The sequence below is a fragment of the Glycine max genome, chromosome 20 (assembly GCF_000004515.6).
Source record: "Glycine max cultivar Williams 82 chromosome 20, Glycine_max_v4.0, whole genome shotgun sequence".
NCBI classification, from domain to species: Eukaryota; Viridiplantae; Streptophyta; class Magnoliopsida; order Fabales; family Fabaceae; genus Glycine; species Glycine max.
The window spans coordinates 35,505,890-35,519,227 of NC_038256.2; the positions used below are offsets into that span (position 1 = coordinate 35,505,890).

The window sequence follows — 13,338 nt, forward strand, 5'->3', positions numbered from 1 at the left end:
ATGTCCTGGTTGATTGTCTGCTTGCACAATTTTTTGCAGTGTCACGAAACGTCTTAAAGAAAACGACATTGTTCGTGATTCAGCCAGTAATTTTTTCGATTTATCATAAACTATTGTTACATCATGTTCATATTTGGGACGTTGCTTTTAATTCCAAATAAATTAATAAAGTGTCTGATTACATTTAGCAATGGTACTAAAAAAGTATTGGATAATATTCACCCCGAAAATCACCTTTGATTGATTCCTCATGGGTGGAGGGGTGAGGAGACGTAGTTTTCAAGCTATCAGGTTACTGATCACGCAAAAAAAATAAAAATGCTATCAAGTTGAATCACAAAAACCATTTTGGTAGCTTCTTCGATTTTTTAAATTTTCATCAAATTTAAATGCAACGAGTACTTTTGAACCACTTATATAGCTCTAATAAAATATTAGATTTGAAAAAAGCAGTGTTTAAATCGCGTCACGATATGGAGCATCACAAAAGGAGGCCCAGTAGATGATGTAATTGGACATTCTTAAGGCAAAAACTTGAAGCAACTATACAGTCATATACGACAACTTGTGCCCTTTCCCTGGCTTTTATAAAAATTTAATCCAACTCCATAAAGGTCAGAGTTTGGATAAATGATCTAGTAGGTGAAGATAGAAAGATTAATCCAAGTATTACTCTCAAACAAAGTGAAAATAAAAACAAAAGAATAATTTACTCAAGAATTTGTGTGAAGTATAAAAATCAAATGTCATGAGTAAATAGTTGTCCAAGATTATTATTAGGTGCATGTTTAGTTTGAACTAATGCAGTTGGTTACGTCCAATTGAAGCAACTCCTTATAAATTTTACATTTTGCATTGAAACAATTCCTTATGATTTCTCATTTATCTGACAGGTTTTTTTTTAGATCTAAACCTGATTTAGATAAAAGTATGACTTGATTTATAAACTTATTTAAAAACTTAATTTGTGATAATGTAAAAACTATATATATATATATATATAAGATTTTCTAAGAATCAAATATAACTTATTTATAATATAAGTACATATCTTAAGGTTTAATATAGTATTCATGATAGTTTATTTAAAAATAAATTTTAAAATAAGACATTTATTTTCAATAATCTTAATTATTAGCTTCAACTTGACTCTTTATATATCAACATGATAAAAAGATAAATAAATCTAAAATTTGAATGTATTATAATAAATTTAATATAATAATAATACTAATAATAAATATTTATTTGTAATTTTTGAAACAGGATAACTTGTTAGACTTTTTGAATGGCCTAAAATTTGGTTTGTTTAACTAACTAAGTTTTACTAAAAGTTTTGATTGGACATCTTTTATGAAAAACCCCAAACTAACCTAGACCTGATGTAAGTTAAGTCATAAAACCATATCCATTTATCTGACCTATTTCCCCTGCCTACCCTTGAACACTATAAGACGCATGATAAAGCCACCATAAATCCCATCAAATACTCTCCGACGAACGAAACAAATAACAAATTCCAATAGTTAAAATTTTGAATCAAATGACCGTGCCAGATTCAAAACCAACTGAACAAATATTGGAAGTCCTGACTAACTTGCTAAATGTGTGTTTGGGAACCAATTATGTTGAATGTAGTTGACAATCTTTCAAAAGTAACATAAAAGTTACTTCTACCTTTGATGCTTCGAAATGCACAAAATGACGTTTAGAAGCTTTCAAACATAAATCCAAACACATTCAGAGTCTCTAAATGAAAGGATGGCTAGAAATCAGGTCTGTTTTAACTTGTAAATGTAAGGATGCTCATCGACGTTAACCTCGTGTGCTGAATTATTTCTTTATGTACACGGAGATTCATTGTGATTATTTAAAGAATTAAATTATTTTGACACCAAGGATTATCTCCTTAAGTCTTTGTAATATATCTGTTTCTTTGTAATATATATCATAAACTCTATCATTTAATCTTGGTTTTGTGTTTCGAAGTTAAATTATTTAACATCAGAATCGCAAGCCTTCTATTTTTCACACACACAAAAAAAAACATTTCTAAAGTACAAATCTTTGAAAAGAAAAAGCTCGTCAACTTTTTATCCTTTTTCGTTTTCCTTATATATTTTCTTCATCAACAAGTATACGAGAATTCAAATTTTGTTTAAAATAATCAGTAGAAGGACCAGATCTAGCATGAGATTGGTCTAGTTACTCCATTGCCTGTTAACTTGACTTCAGGTAATTTACTAATAAATGATGTATAATTTTATTATAATTGTTATGTTGAAGTTAACGATATTTTCTAAACTTAGAAGGGCGACGAGTCTTCTCTTGACCTTTTCTTTTTTATGCTGACAATCATAGCAGACAAAAACTACTAGTAAGTACATGGTAAGAAATAAAACTAGGAAAGTAATAGGTTTGACTTTTCCAAACTATTTTTCTAGATAAAAAATTCTAATTATAATTATTAATTGGAAAAATAAAAAATTACAACCATATTTTATTTTTAAGACACACTTTCTTTATCTTAAAATAAATTAACTTAAGGTACAACTGAAAATTTATATTTGCTTCAGTTTTAAAAAAATTAAGCGTTCTCTTATATAGAGTCGATTTGTTTAAAATTAAAATAAGTAATTTAAAATAAAAGGTTTTTTAAAAAAACTTTTCTTTTGAACATATAAGATTTACTTATCAAAATAAGTAAAATATTGATTCTCAAAATAAGCAGATTGGATTTTAAAATTGCATTTTGAATAAGTAGATAGAATTTGCTTATTAAAATAAATAAAAAAATATTTTTAAAAAATACTTTTTTCAATAAATAAGTTTAAGGATGAGATTGTTTAAACTTAAAATAAGAACTTTTAAAAATATTTTTTTAAAGAAGAAAATGGAATTTATTTATAAAAAAAAACATTCTTAAATACAAACCATTTAAACAAACATAAAGATATTTATTTATTAAAAAAAGGTTTTTCTTTTCAAAAAATAAGTTTAGACAAACTCATATTAAATCAACTAGCCCTTGTTAGGGAGGGATATGGATGACAAAATGGGTTTGACTTGTCATACCAATAAATTTTGGTCCTTTTTTGAGTCAGATTAAGATTTTCAATCTTATTTTGGTTTGCAACAAAATTTTGTCCCATTTTGGTTTGCAAAAAAATAGGTTAAGAGAAAAGTGAAATGGGTCAATTTACTAACATATTTTTTTATTAAATCAAATGTAATATTTTATTTTGATATTTTGTACATATTTTATTAATTTTTAATTAATTTGTGGTTTAATTACTCATTTAATTCTTATAATTTTACCATTTGTATCTTTTTAGTCCTTATAGTTTAAAAATGATTTTTAAATCTCTATAGTTTAGAGTTTAATTCTCTTTTAGTCTCTCTAGTTTATATTTTAATTCTCTTGTGGTCTTCGTAATTTAAAAGTGGTTTTTTAATCTTTATAAAATTAATTTTAATTCTCTTTTAGTTCTTATAATTTAAAAATGATATATTTAGTTCCTATATTTTATATTTTAATTTCTTTTTAGTCCTTATCATCAAAATATAAATAAAATATGAGTAATATTATCAATTATAATTAACTATAAAAATATTAGGTAGTAGTTCATAACTAATTTATCACAATATAATTTGTAATCATAAAAAAGTAGCTCATAATTTGTAACTAGATATTTTTATATATCTTTGTAGTAAGAATTAAATGGTAATTAAAATATAAATTATAGAAATTAAAAAGATCACTTTCAAACTATAGAAACTAAAAGAGAGACTTAAAATATAAATGATAGGATTAAAAAACCACTTTTAAACTATAAGGATTGAAAGATAATTAAAATATAAACGATAGAGACTAAAAAAATCACTTTCAAATTATAAGGACTAAATCGTAAAATTATAAGGATCGTAATTTAACCTTAATTTATTTTTAGTCTAAATAAATCATTATTTAAATTTAACAAATACATTCAATTTTTAATAAGCATTTATTATTTAATATTTATAAAAAATAAAATTAATTAAAATATATTTATTATTTTTTCTTAATTTTGATGAATAAATCTATCAACCCTATATTTTTTCTTAAAATATATTTTTTCTTATTATTTGTTTAAAATTAAAATAAGTAATTTAAAATAAAAGGTTTTTTAAAAAAAAATTCTTTGAACATATAAGATTTACTTTTCGAAATAAGTAAAATATTGATTCTCAAAATAAGCAGATTGGATTTTAAAATTGCATTTTGAATAAGTAGATAGAATTTGCTTATTAAAATAAATAAATAAAATATTTTTTAAGCATAAGTAGTTTTGTCTAATAAAATAATTACTTTTTTCAATAAATAAGTTTACTAACATAGGTAGTTTTGTCTAATAAAATAATTACTTTTTTCAATAAATAAGTAGTTTTGTCTAATAAAATAATTACTTTTTTCAATAAATTTTGGTCTTTTTTTGAGTCAGATTAAGATTTTCAATCTTATTTTGGTTTGCAACAAAATTCTGTCTTATCTTGGTTTGTAACAAAATTCTGTCCCATTTTAGTTTGCAAAAAAATAGGTTAAGAGAAAAGTGAAATGGGTCCATTTACTAACATATTTTTTTATTAAATAAAATGTAATATTTTATTTTGATATTCTGTACATATTTTATTAATTTTTAATTAATTTATGGTTTAATTAGTCATTTAGTTCTTATAGTTTTATCATTAGTATCTTTTTAATCCTTATAATTTGAAAGTGATTTTTTAGTCTCTATAATTTAGAGTTTAATCCTCTTTTAGTCTCTCTAGTTTATATTTTAATTCTCTTATACTCTCCGTAATTTAAAAGTGGTTTTTTAGTCTATATAATTGCATTTTAATTCTCTTATAGTCTCTATAGTTTGAAAATGATATTTTTAGTCCTTATATTTTATATTTTAATTTCTTTTTAGTCCTTACCATCAAAACATGAGTAATATTATTAATTGCAGTTAACTTCACAAATATTAGACAGTAATTCGTAACTAATTTATTACAATATAATTTGTAATAATAAAAAAATACCTCATAATTTATAACTAGATATTTTTATATATATTTGTAGTAAGAACTAAAATGTAATTAAAATATAAATTATAAGAATTAAAAAGATCACTTTTAAACTATAAAAACTAAAAGAGACAAACTTAAAATATAAACAATAAGGATTAAAAAAACCACTTTTAAACTATAAGGATTGAAAAAGAATTAAAATATAAACTATAAAGACTAAAAAAATTACTTTCAAATTATAGGAACTAAATTGTAAAACTATAGATATCAAATGAGTAATTTAACCTTAATTTATTTTTAGTCTAAATAAATCATTTAAATTTAACAAATACATTCAATTTTTAATAAGCATTTATTATTTAATATTTATAAAAAAAATTAATTAAAATATATTTATTATTTTTTCTTAATTTTGATGAATAAATCTATCAACCCTAAAAAACTAAACAAACTATCAATTTCAACTCATATATAAAATGCACGATAAAATAAACTGATCCATTTTTTTGGGATAAGACGAACCAACATCTTTTCCCGCCTCTAGGAAGGAGATATGAACCCCAAAGTGAAAATTAAAACATTTAACGTTATATGGAACCAACCAACCAATAGCCAACCCATCACATCAGAGTTATGAAGAAAGGAACATTACAATCACATACACCGCGTGCCAACTCCACTTTAACTGGTCTAAAAGCTCACCCAAAAAGATTGTTTAGGTAACAGTTACCGGTCGTTAACGTTTATTAGACGTTAATTTTCAGTTTCATATTCATTTGTTAGACAATTATGTTTTGTTTACAATCAGACATTATTTTTTTAAACTTTATTGTTTTATTTCACTGAATACATTTTTTTTATTTATAATAACATTGAGTACATTTTTGAAGCTGAATTACACTGAATACTTATGAACTGTTACAAGATTGTTCTATTTCAATGGATGATTTAAAGTTTCAACATTAAATATCGTTACCTTTTAGAATAATTCTATCCAAATTTGTCATAAAAAAATACATCGTAGTAGAAAAAAGAAACACTAAAATATTACTACCAGTATTCACAACCCTAGAAAATAAAACAAATCCCAGTCCAGCCAACCATTGACCTTGTACCCTCGAAGGTTTCGCCTCAATTCTTACGTTTGCCAAATTCATGATTTATTTCTACGTACATAGCATAATGTTTTTTCTCCATTGCTCCCAATGATGGATTCTCCCTCTTCCTCCTCCTCCGAGTTCGTTTCCATAGCCACCGCTGATCAGGTACTACCCCAACTCCCTCCCTTTCTCTCAAATCAGTCATTTTCGCTCCTTTTCTCTATCTGCCTCAAAAGTTCAATGTTAGGACTATTTTCTTTATCTGGGTACACCCAGTTACACTCATTTCGCTGGAGACTATAATTTTCCGTCATCTTTATAACTAACTGCCTTTTATGTACTTAATGCCAAAAATTATATATATTACTCTTTGGAGTTTCTAATTTGGGTTGTTTTGTTGTGGTAGAGTGCTGCTCGGAGCGGCGGAGAAGGCGTGGCGGCGGAGCAGTCGCGGCGGTGGCACGACGTGTTCTGGTTAGGAATATTCTTAATCCATTTGATTGGGCTGGGGTTCCTTATGGGGGTTCTTGGTCTGAATAGGTTTGAGAGAGAGAATAGGCTTAACATTGACAAGTACACGTCCCGGTTTTCTGAGAATGAATCCGGGTTGACCGAGACTTACTGGCCACTGTATGCTGCTGCTGGTGGGGTTGGGACTGTTCTTGGATGGAGTTGGTTGTTGTTGTTGGGTTTTCAGGCTACTCAGATGATGAAGGTTACTGTTCACATACTCACCACTTACCTTGCTGTCATTAGTGTTTTGTGTTTCTGGGCTGGCCAGATTTTCTGGGGGGTTACTTTTGCTATTGGAGCTTCTATTCAGTTTCTGTATGTCATATCAGTCATAGACAGGTATTGGCCTCAATTTGTCGTCTTTTTTTTTTTTTACATGTTTTATGTTGGTTTGGATTTAAATTGTTTTCTTGTTACTCAAATTGTGGGTTTCAAACCAGTTTGAGTTGTAATGGGCTCGGATCTCTTAAACAAGTGGTTAGGGGTTTGAATTTTGACTTGTGTATGAAGAAAACCTGGTTGGGAGGAGGTAACCCACCTTTTAGTGCCTTCAGATCTCTCAAAGGAAATTAGTCTCGGTAAATGACCGGAAATGCTCCTTGTAGGCTTTGTGTATCAAGAAACGTTGTGGGTCAAAAGGCAGACATTGACTTTGGATGTTAGTATGGTATGATTAAAGAATAATTGGCCATTGTTTTGTTTTTGGGGTATCAATTCACTGTTGTTTTAGAACTGGAAAAAAAGGTGGTTTTTTTTTTCCGTATAAGCAAATGGTATGGGAATAGTAAGTTATTCTTAGTATGTTGGTTTATCTAAGACTAAAAGTCAACAATGCATCCCGATTTAGTTTTCTTCTTTGCTGTATACAGTGAAAGTGGTGGTTGATTGACATATTTTGTAGGACAATATCACTGTTACCCAATGTCCTAGTGTGAATATATTTTCTCTTTTTTTTTGCCATCCAAATCCAATCCCTATGTTTTCAACAGTCTCCCTTCCCTGGAAATGCAAATAAGCAGTTGTTAACTTGTTATATTCTGTTTTTAAATAATTTTTCTTTGCATGTCTTCAAAGATTAACGTTGCCAGTTTCTAATTTGTGGTTAAGTTTTTCTGCTGCTTCTTTTCAGCTTTTTGTATAATTGATTGAGTCCATAAGATGGTCTCTTGTGGCTTCTTTTATTCTCCAGACTTCCATTTACGATGTTGGTTCTGCAAAATGCTGTGAAGATGGTTTGGAATATTCCTGAGGTTATGAGAGTGGCATATGCATTTATGTTTGTCGTGCTTTTATGGATGGCCTTATGGTCATTTGGAGCAGCGGGTGTTGTGGCTTCAAGCATGGGCGATGGTGGACGCTGGTGGCTTCTTGTGGTGAGCTGGCAAGTTTTGCTCTTCATCCTGTGTTCTAGTTTGGACTGTTTTTGGCATCAGTTTACTAAATCTTCCTCATCTGATTACACTGATATTGCAATTCACGATTGCAGGTTCTCTCTATGAGCTTATTTTGGACAGGTGCAGTACTATGTAATACTGTGCATGTTGTAGTGTCTGGGATGGTGTTTCTTGTACTTTTTCATGGTGGTAGAGATGGAACTTCTATTCCAGCTAACTCCTTAATGAAATCTCTACAGTATGCTTTAACAACATCTTTTGGCAGCATTTGTTATGGTTCATTATTTACTGCAGCTATTAGGACACTACGGTGGGAGGTAACCAATCATTATGGCCAATTTGAAGTTCATTTCCTTCATTTATGGAGGCTTTTATTTTCATTTTTTCTTCTATTAAAATTTTGATTTGTCTTTCAGATACGTGGATTTCGGTCAAAGATTGGCAATAATGAGTGTTTACTTTGCTTGGTTGATTTCCTTTTCCATCTTGTGGAGACTCTTGTTCGTTTTTTTAACAAGTATGCATATGTTCAGGTACACTTCTGTGTCCATGTCATTAACTAGTCCTTTATATGATAGAAATTGCATCTTCTATTATGACAGGTTTTACATTTAGTTTATTTGCTGGTAATCATAAAGGAGTGTGGAAAAATACCGGGAATGAGGTTCATTGCTGAATCTTCTTTGGTTTCAGCTACCTGTTCGACTGTTCCCCTGAAGTGAGGTGCTTTTGTTGAGACTAATAGGGGGATCAAATGTTGGCTTCCGGTGCTTCCTTAGGAAATGCCATTGCCAGAGTTGTCTTAGTTTAATCAGTTTAATATCATCCAAAATCATATTTCTTATTGTTTTTGCAAAGTTAAGGATATGAAGTGGTTAAATATCGATGGTGAAATTCTTTCAAGCATTAGTATCTTGTATAAAAGTAAAAAATGGATAAGTAGAATAATTATTACTAGAATTCCGATAAATAAAAATTTAGAAAGATATGGATAACATTTACTCTCTGGCACCACTTGGCATTGCAAGAGAACACAAAGATAAAAAATTTCTTCAAATGGTGTAAAAAGATCAGTGTGGGGCATATTCCAACATAGGATTTGTTATGAACCGTGGATTGTTAAAAACAGTAGTCTGTTTTTCTATGATGATTGAAATGTAGCATAGTGACAACTTGGGTTTCAGTTTATTGAATGCATGAGTTCTTGGAAAACTTACTCTGGCATGCTTCATGTTTATGTCCCTTACAGATTGCTGTTTATGGTAAAAGCTTTAACCGTTCTGCTAGAGATGCATGGGAGTTATTCCAGTCAACTGGGGTTGAGGCACTTGTGGCCTATGATTGTTCTGGTGCTGTTCTTCTAATGGGCACTGTTTTTGGTGGGCTGATAACTGGAACTTGCTCTGGTGTTTGGGCATGGGTTAAATGGAGTGACAGAGTTATTATGATTGGATCCACAACCATGTTGATGGGGATGGTACTGGTAAGTTAACAATCTTCTTTAAAATAATCATGTTGAGTGGATCCACAACCATGTTGATTGGGACTTGGACTATATGCTGCTTGTTAACATTTTATTCTCTAAAAATGGTGAGGAATATTGAGTTATTGTGCATAAACCACTTGTGACTGATTGGATTGTATCAGTATAATTGTTTCAGTCCTGTGGGCTTTTCCATAAATTAAAAAACTTTTTAATGGTGGCATGCCATACTTATCGTTTCCCCGTTACATGTTGACCATGAAAAGTATTCAAACTGTGCAACGTTTAACATGTTCATTTTTTTTTCATAGCTATGTATGACGAAGCTGAATTAATTATGGCATGCCTTGTATATTACTCTCCTGTCGTGTGTTGACTATGAAAAGTCAGTCAAAGCTGTATATTGTTGAATGTGTGATTTTTTTTGTGTTCATTTGACTTCTAATATGTAACTATTCAGGTTGGATTGGCAATGGTTGTGGTGGAAAGTGCTGTTACATCCATATATATCTGCTATGCTGAAGACCCGTTATTGATTCAGAGATGGGATGCTGAATTTTTCAACCAGATGTCTGAGACACTTCATCAGAGACTTCAATATAGGAGTGCTCGAGCAAGGGAAGTTTTAACCCACAATCGACTCGATGACATTGTACGACAAAACACGTCTATTTGAGGGATCATATTGTTTGGAACTATAGCAGTTTGTTTGTCCATTACATGCAAATATTTTCTTTTCATATTTCCAGTTAAATTAATAGGAATAGGAGAAAGTCTCTGGTGGTATAGTATGGCTAGCTATCAGCAGCAATGTTGGATGTGAAACATCCAAGGTTGCCTCTGATATTTTTATATCCGAAATGGAAAAGAGAGGTGTAACAGTTCGCTGTGATTGTCTAGACGTGTTAAAGTTTGTGAATTGATGTGTAAACTACAAAATGTACAGTTTCTTTAAGTTTTTTGGCAAAAAATAGAGAACAAAGTTACAGTATTGAGATGTTTTTTTGGGTGAGTGTTTTTTTGCTGCATAGTTTTTGGGTGAATGTTATTGATATTGGTTTGAAAATTCCAATTTCATAATTAAGATTTTTTACGTATATATATCTTTTGAAACCGCAATGCATTGTCATCTTAAGTGATGAATTCTGCATTTTATATAATTCTTAATATTGTTATATTTGTTAAATTAATTGTTAGTACAACATTGTGTAATAATTAGATGTGGATATATGGGCCACGATTTGCGAATTGGTTCGTTTGATTTGCAGCCCATGCTAACCTGAGTCCATATAATGTTATTGGTTGGACTAGTTATGCTTGTGAATTCAACGGATGCAGATTACTTGCAGCTGCTGTTGGAGAGAGAGAAAAAAAATAAAAATCAATCAAACTATAAAGTGCTTACGATTATTATCAGTTGTAAAATATTTTTATACCTATTCATACGTGGAAGTGCTTACGATTATGGTCATGCAATTATTTTTTCATTGATTTAAATACGATGAGTTCTTAATTCAGTCCATCATTTTAAAGATTTAATATAGTCCGTGTCATTTCTCTTCCATATGATCTTTTTATTAATCTGTTTTGTCATTTTGAGTTTTTATTTGATCTTAAATTTTAAGGGGTTATGATATCGTAGAGGAGTCAATTAAAGAACTTCTGAAGTTTAGAGGTGAAAAAGTAATGGACAAAACGAATTGTTTTTCAGGTAAAATTTTACAACTAGCCCAAAAACTGAAGCAGGTGACTATTTATTTCACAAACAACAATTCTAGTTTGATTTTTGATAACCAATAACAAGAAAACAATTTTCTAGGCGCACGTTTATCATATTCAGAGCTCTGATATCTCACAGTTGGCCCTGCACGCAACAGCTGCAAACTGTGTTTATGTTTGAATTGTTGATAAGATTGATTGTACTACTTTAGCATCAGTCTCACAATTATGTCTTACAATTTTTGAAAAAAAAAAACTAAGAAATTTGTTTATTTTAAAAATTATAATATATATATATATATATATATATATATATATATAATAAGAGATAAAAATAATTATATATAAATTATGTGTGATAACATGAAGACGGCTAACGCTTACATGACATTTAACGTTGTATATGTGACATCTAACAGCCATTGTCTTGAAGTAATTCTTACTAATCTTTGAACGTTCGTAAACTAAACTGTAACACAACTTTCAGAGAACAAATAAATATAGTGCATATTTGTTTTTCCGTTAAAATTTTAACCGTACGAATTTCAATGCGGCTAAATGGTTGTTTGTGCATTCCGAGACACCAAAAACAGAAGTAATTCCTTTATTACTTTTGAAAGAACGCTAGTTACATTGGTTCCCAAACACAGCCTATAGTCATTGGTGTCACCTTAAGTTAAGTTACATTGGTGTGTATTTTATATCATACAATCATGTAACGTCATGTAAATTATATAATCACATAAGTTAATCAAGTTTAAATTTCTTATTTTTGCAATTCAAATATGAAGACCTAATAACAAATTTTATATTTTTATTTTTAATTTAATATTTTATTAAAAGTTAGATGACTTTATTTCTAATCTTCTTAATTCACTCCATAATTTCCTCATTCACAAGATCTGAAGCAGGTTCAATTCTGATGGTAGCTACAAGTTAGTGCAGCATCTACTTCTACTCTTTACTTCTTTCCTTTTAAAATAGAAATATCATACACTATACGGAGGCAATTGCACGGTGAATGGCTATGAAGTGGACCGGGGCTAAGTTGAAAGAATAGAGTTGTTGCGTGTAAGTAATGGAAGACTGGTTGGTTTTGATACCATGACCATAATTTTCGTGTTGTTAATGCTGCTTAGCATCTTGATACAATTTTCATGGTTTTGATATCTTTTAATTCCGGCATCTCGATTCATATTGTTGTCCTGCTGGTGTTTGAGAAGATCATAACTGATTAATGATGATAGTAGCAACATGTTGAAATTGAATATAAATTACCGTGCGCTCCTGCACCTCCTTCCATTCCATTCATATTCACCCTATTCCCCATGCACCATGCACCATGCACCACGCATGATTGATGTATCATCGCATGACTTGAGGTTTATTAAATAATTTACATAAAAAAGTGTGCAAATAAAGAAAGTCTGACACAAAGAGCAGAAGAAAAGAGTTTGAGGTGATGCGTCATCAAGTGTAAAAATGCATGAATACGTTTTCCAATTTTAGCTTTACGCTCTGAGTTCCAGACTTGGGCTTCACCACACCAACGTTACTGCGTTAGCGTAAAATATAGACATACTACTTCTTCTACAGACTGACACACTATCACTGCAATGCCAAAGCAAAGAGGTAGAGGTTCCTTTCAAGCAAAGATTTTACTTTAATTTACCTTACCTAGCTCATAGCTGCTCCCGTTGGTGTACCTAGAAGGCCGCAACACATTCAAATATTATATGAAAATGTTGTTTAAAATAATTAATATTTTTAATTTTAAAAGATACTATTGACAAGTAATTTTAAAGTATAAATATTATATTCGAGTAAAATTAAATTCATTCTTTATTGTAAGATCCTAGATGAAAAAATGTAATTAATTTTTTTTATTAAAAATTATCAGTTATATTTTTTAACAGAAATTATTTATTAATATATTTATGAATAATATATACCAATAACATGTTAAAAAATAGATAATATTAAATTGTTGTTTCTTGAGTACTTATATATACATATATATGTTTTTTTAAAATAAAAATATTTTGAGATAAATTAAAATAACGAAAATAACCAAAAA

At 29.4% G+C, this 13,338-nt stretch overlaps 1 protein-coding gene across 1 annotated transcript; it reads left to right on the top strand.

The window, feature by feature from the left end:
- The first annotated feature begins 6,021 nt into the window (after positions 1-6,021).
- LOC100820196 (CTL-like protein DDB_G0274487) lies at positions 6,022-10,533 on the top strand. The gene is made up of 7 exons (XM_003555179.5): positions 6,022-6,317; positions 6,559-7,004; positions 7,855-8,038; positions 8,152-8,376; positions 8,476-8,592; positions 9,309-9,542; positions 10,003-10,533. The coding sequence occupies exons 1-7, from the start codon at positions 6,258-6,260 to the stop codon at positions 10,216-10,218; spliced, it is 1,482 nt and encodes a 493-aa protein (XP_003555227.1). The 5' UTR covers positions 6,022-6,257; the 3' UTR covers positions 10,219-10,533.
- Positions 10,534-13,338: the final 2,805 nt, after the last annotated feature.